Below are 6,000 nucleotides of genomic sequence, written 5' to 3'. Positions count from 1 at the left end.
CTCACCGAGGCCTGGGTGGGATTTGCACAGGGATCCACACAGCCTGTTTTACCTGGGACTCAGAATAATGAAAGGTGACTCTAGCATGATTTAGGGGCTGCACTGAGTAGATGGGGAGACACCAGGGGTTTGGGTTTCCCAAGGAACCCACAGCCCTAGATGAATGTGAGGCCCCACGGTGGGCCCCTCTGGACAGGTCACCAAGAGGTCAGCATAAGATCAGTGGGTCCAACTAGAATTCACTTGGGTCCTTTCAGAGTATATGGGGTCCTGAAGGGGTCAATTATGCCCCAAAGGACTTCTTCTCACCCATGATCAACATATCCAAGAGTCACAGGGAGGCTGTGAATTCCTGGGGCTGTGATGTGTTCTTGAATCAAGTAGGAAATCACCTGGACCCCTCGTTATGTCCGATATAGCCACTCAGAAAGGGAATTATGGGGTCATGGAGAGGTCAGCAATGGGGAAGATGAAGGGAGGGAGTTGAAATCACCATCTCAAGTGGAGGTGAGGGTGGATTGCGGGAGTGTTGAAGGATGATAGGCCAACTCGTTCTTCTGGAGAAAGAGGCCACGTTTGGCAACCATGCGGTCCTTGAGTTTGCTAGGGACGGGGACATGGCCCCCTAAGATTATTAGGACCAGATACTGACCTTCGAGATGGATGCAGTACCGACTTCCGAGGGAACAGATGTCAGGTAGGAACTGGGGCTACTGGCTTCACTCAGTTATGGAGAAGTGCCGGTGTGAAGTGGAGGCCCAGGCCCACCAGCAGCTTCACAGCACATCCTGCCAGCCTCCTGAGCCAGCTGTCCCCGGGTGGGGCAGGAGGCGGATGTCGGGGCCCGTGCACTAGGAGCCAAGCTCGGGAAGGGACTGTGCAGAGGATGGTGTGCACCGTCTCCCATCTTATCTATCCCATAGCCCTCCAAAGCTGTAGACAGACATTCATTCATTCATGCAAGCGGGCATATATTAAAAAAGTGTTAATTACATTCACCCTTTGACCCTGCAAAATCATTCCTCAGTTTGTACCCAACAGAAATGCATACACATGTTCACTAAAAGACAGGAAGAGGAATGGTAATAGGCAGTACTAGAAATAACCCAAATGCCCAGTAATAATAGAATAAATCATGGTACATTCATACAGTAGAATACTATTCAGTAGTGAGAACGACTAACATGGATAAATCTCGTAAACATAATTGGAGTGAAAGAAGCTACTCCCCACAGAGTACATAATGTCATTTATTTATATGAAGTCCCAAACAGGCAGAGCTACCCATACCGTTAGAAGTGAGGATAGTGGTTAACTTGGGGAGTGTGAAGAACAGTGAATTTAGGGGACCCTTGTGGTGTCTGTCATTCCTATTTGCTTGATCTAGGTGCTGGTTATATAGGTGTATTTGCTTTGTGAATTAATCCAGCTGTACACATGGTTTGTGAGCATTTCCGTCCATAAAAAGTTTACTTAAAAAAAATAGTGACTTTAAAGAAAAGATGGTGATACTATTCCTTTTTAAGTACTGTGCTATGGAGGACACAAGACTGGAGAGAACACAATCCTGCCCTCAGGAGTGATGGAGACAGACAGGAAGACACCCAAGCCTGGAAACAAGGTGAGGCAAACAGCAGTTGTCCTCGGGGAGCTGGGGGAGCCTCCAGAGGGTATCAGGGTGTGGAGGAAGCTGGTGGCAGAAAGATGGCCACGGACACCCCAGAGAGGAGGGGCCGCTGGGATGAACCCTCTCATGAGCCAGCGCCGCCCTCTCGGAGCTCAGCGGTGCCCGGACTCCCTGGGGGCCCGGACTCGGCCCTGGGCTGCCCAGAGGACGACATACCAGGCGGCCTTTCTTGCATCTCTGGGCACGTCACAGGCGTCTGATCCTGGAGCCGCCCCTCTGGAAAAGCATTTCAGCAGGCAGAGCCGAGTGGAAACACCGCTTCTAAAAGGATTTCCAGAGCTCTGAATTATTTATTCACTGCAGCATTCATCATTGATGAGGCCCCCGTCGGCTCTCTTCCACAAACACCTCCCCTGCCCCTCTCCCCACGGCAGGCTCTGGTTGGTAATATGTTCCCTTTGTAAAGCATCTTCCCACACGGCACCTGGACCTTTGCTGTGTAGATGGAGCAGACTGCTTTCATCATCTTCATTTTTCAGAAGAGTAAACAGCCCTCCTCCGCTCACAAGTGAGCCTGGGGTGGGTCTGTGCTGAGAACCCTGGGCTCCCGATCTGAGCCCAGGGCTCTATCCAACAGTCCATTCTGCCACTTGGAGAACTGGGTGAGACTCCAGCCCTGCCGGCCCATGGCAGGGGGAGGGGCAAATAAAGAGTGAAAAGGGCGATGGGAGATGGGGCGGCCTTCAGCTGGAGCTGGGAGCTGAGAGGACCCATTTTCAGGTGGGACACAGACGGTGTCCATTCAGACATTTCCTGTTTGCCAGGTACAAAGGAGAACCAAAGCTGTGACGGACGCTGCTGCGTTTGCTCGACCAGAATCCTCTCCCTCTCCCATGAGGTCCCTGATGTCCTTTCAGAGGATCATCTCTCCCTTCCCTTGGGGGGCGGCATGGGAGGAGACCGTTCAGACCAGGCCCCTGCCCTCCCCAAATGGTAGCTGATGTGTCTCTGGACTCTCCCTCCCCCAGATCCTGCCTCTTACCACCTGTCACCGCCAAGGGGTGAGCATGTGACCTAGAAAAACAGCTGGAGCGGGGTGCTCAGAGCTGCCAGCTCCTTGATCCTGGGAGCTCCCCCATTCCCTTCAACGAGCTCCACGGCGATGTCAGCAGAACTGCTTCTGTTGCTGAGTCTAGAAATACTTCCAGATAAGTCTTTGCCCTTAAGGACCTGCTTGGAAGTGGGACCAGATATCACTGCAGAGCAGAACATGTGCTAAGTGCCACGAGAGGGGACAGGGACAATGGCTTCCAGATGGCAGGGACCGGGGCTCAGCTCAGGCCTGCCCAGCACTCATCTACCCTGAGGTGACAGAGGGCTCTCCAAACCCCTCCAGAGTATACTCTTAGGAAGGCATGACCTGAATAGAAGATGCTCTAACTTATTCCATGGTGCTGTGACTCCTGGGGTCTGACAAGACAGGACAGGCGCTGGAGAAGAGGAATTAGTTGGTGTTTACTGGCCCGGATTTGAACAGGGTCTGACACTCAGTAAACTGCCTTGGCTCTTTAGACTACACAGTGAAGAAGGGCAGTCGCCAGGTTTTGCGTTGAGAATATCAAGCTCCTCTGGTCTTAATTTTAGGCTCATTAAGAAACCTTCTGATACATGATTTGGGGAGGCAGCATCAGTGGCTCTGGAATCACAGCTCCGAGTTCACACGCCCGCTCTGCCACTTCTTGAGAGTGTTTCCTTGGTTAAAGTATCTATCATGTCTGAGCCTCACCTTTCTCATCTGTAGAACGGGGTGGAGACTCTCCCACACAGCTGCCACTGGCACCCAACTGCGGATCACTTATTGGTCAACCACTTCCCCTACTTTGACCTCCACCCGCTTCCATCAGGAGGCAGCAGCCCAAGCCGCCAGGTCTTGGAGGAGTTGCGTAATAAAAGCTCGGCTAGCATTTCGGGGGCGTTTGCCATGTGCCTGCACGGTGCTAAATGCTTACAAGTACTGTCTCATGCAGTCTTCACAATGGGTTTATTTTATGAGAAACTGAAGCTTAGAGAAATTAAGTGACTTGCTCAGGATCACAGCTAGTATGTGGCAGAAGCAGGATCTATTTTCCATTAAAAGTCAGTGTATTTGCATCAGGCTTACACATCTATTTCCTGTGGGCTTGGATGGTGTAAGCCAGTCCACGAGAGTCTGGTCATCCCCAAGGGAAGTGATGGGCTGGAGCCCGTCAGCCTGTGAGGTGGGAGCCTCGCCTCTGCGTGTGGTGACCTCCTGTGCTTGTTGGTTCAATGACGTTCAAAGTCCCAGGGCCAAGAAATGCAATAATACTGCTCTGGGGGCCTAGTGCCTGTCATGGGAGCACCTGGGGGGCTGGCTGCTCTGAATGGAGCCTGCAAGGGAGCCGCCAATTTGAATAAAGCTAGGGTTGCCACAATCAGAGTCCTTGACTTTGAGCTAATGAAACGGACTTGTGGCGACAAGGGTTCTAAATGTCCTTTATGACTTGACAGACTGAGAGCTGGACAGCCAGCCAGCAGGCCTGCAGAACTTAAACGCAGAGGCATTTATTGTTAGAAAGGGAAAAACTTACACTCGAATGGATTTTAACATAAACACATCAAAAGGGAGGTGCCCTAGCCCCGCAGGTCCTTCGCTCCCTCCAAAGCAGGTTTCAGTGACACTGCAGCCTGGCTGACCGCTGCCCCCTGTTCCTAACGGTGGCAGAAGTTGAAGTCCCTCTGTGTTAGCCACCAGCTGGAGGAGACAGAGTGGGCTCTACCTATTCTCTAGGCTTCAGGGGAAACAGGAAAATGTCCTAATGGGCAAAGCGCATTTTCTTAAAAAGCTGGACAGAGGTATGACTTTCCTGCGCTTAATGAGCAAAACAAAACCCACAAGTCTGGGGCCCTGCGGCTGCAGCCACACCGTGGAGGAGGGGGCTCCCCGGGGAGTGGCGGCCGTGGGGAAGGCCTAGTGCAGAAGCCCACCTCCGAACTCTGCTCAGAGCGGGGGCTGTGGGGCCAGGCCCCAGAGAGGCTTCAGTCCTCCGTCACAGGTGGGGGAATGAGCTGCAGCTGGAAGTTCTCATTCTGGAAGATGCTGTTGAAAGCCGGGCCACTCTGGGAGCTACTGAACGGCCTGTAGCTCTCGCTGCTGCGATTCTGGGAGAGTTCTGTAAGGAGAGCCAGCTGCAAAGGAGGGGACACACGTTAACCAAGGCTTGTGGGGCAGGGGTGAGTGTGGGTGGGGATGGGAGGGATGTGGAACAGAGGTGGCGGAGCCTGAATTCCTCCACTTCAAACACATGAGGGACAGTGCTGCACAGTGGCGAGAGTATACAAACTGGCTTTGGATCCCAGGTCTGCATCTCACAAACAAGTAATGTGACTTTGGGCAAGTTCGCTTCATCTTTTAGGGCCTAAATTTCCTCCTTTGGTCATGATGAGACCGGACTGGGTAAGGCCATGGGCACATCAAACCGTGATGCTCTCTGACAGTGGAAAGCTGTCCGATGCTGACCCTCCTTCTCACTGAGTCCTCCTTCTCCCGGGGGTGCGTGACCCTGTGGCCTCCTCTCCCTCTCTGCGCACAGGCCCTGAGCTGGGCTTCTCCACTCTCTGCTCACCTCATTCCACACCCTCCCTCTCGGTGAGTTCTCCTCAGGCTGAGGGACCCAGAGTTATGATCACTGGCTCACCTCTCTCTTCTGTAACCTGGATGGCTCCAAATGGATGCCCAGCTGCCCCTTCAAACTCAGCAGCTCCGCGGGAAACTCAGAGACTCTACCTTCTCCTCTAAGAGTCTGCCCTGCTCCCAGCTTCCCTGTTTCCACCAGTGACACCAGCAAAGCCCTCACTCCGTTAGTGGCTCGGGTCTGAAGACTCGCCAAGGAGAAAGAGTGGCAGGAGGAAAGGTTAATGCCAGCTCCTCAGGAAACCAGGCTCTGCCACTCAGAGGGGCCATCTCTTCTTCCTCAAAGAGGCTCTCTCCACAAGTAGGAGGCTGACAGCCTGGCCCTCGAGATGCTCTTGATGGTTTGAGAAGAGATGACTTCCACAGCCAACTGAGGCCCTTCACCTGGAGAGGGCAGCGTGAGGACTGGGCCACAAACATGGCAGGCAGTCCTGTCTGTGCTGGGCTCAAGGCCTGAAGCCCGCAGGTGCTTCTCACGGCCCCAGGTCACTGTAGGGAGTGCCCCTCAGGGGCCAGGCACTATGCCAGGTCCTTTACACGTCTCTTATTTCTAATCCTCCACAAAAACCCTCTGGGTAAAAAACCCAGAGCCCTAAGAAGTAAGTTCCCCCAAGTCACCCAGTGGTGAGGGCTAGTCTGTGTGGCAACTTCCGCTCAGCCG

At 53.2% G+C, this 6,000-nt stretch overlaps 1 protein-coding gene across 1 annotated transcript in view; it reads right to left on the bottom strand.

The window, feature by feature from the left end:
* Window positions 1-1,232: 1,232 nt before the first annotated feature.
* Window positions 1,233-6,000, bottom strand: part of VPS8 (VPS8 subunit of CORVET complex) — a 235,611-nt gene continuing 230,843 nt past the window's right edge. Inside the window, 1 exon segment of the mRNA XM_070582453.1 lies at window positions 1,233-4,834. Coding sequence (XP_070438554.1) covers window positions 4,685-4,834 — 150 coding nt within the window. The 3' untranslated portion in view covers window positions 1,233-4,684.

This window comes from Equus przewalskii, chromosome 18 (genome assembly GCF_037783145.1).
Source record: "Equus przewalskii isolate Varuska chromosome 18, EquPr2, whole genome shotgun sequence".
In the NCBI taxonomy this organism is placed as follows: Eukaryota; Metazoa; Chordata; class Mammalia; order Perissodactyla; family Equidae; genus Equus; species Equus przewalskii.
The sequence above is the reverse complement of the archived record's forward strand: the minus strand, read 5'-3'. Positions and strand labels throughout refer to the sequence as shown.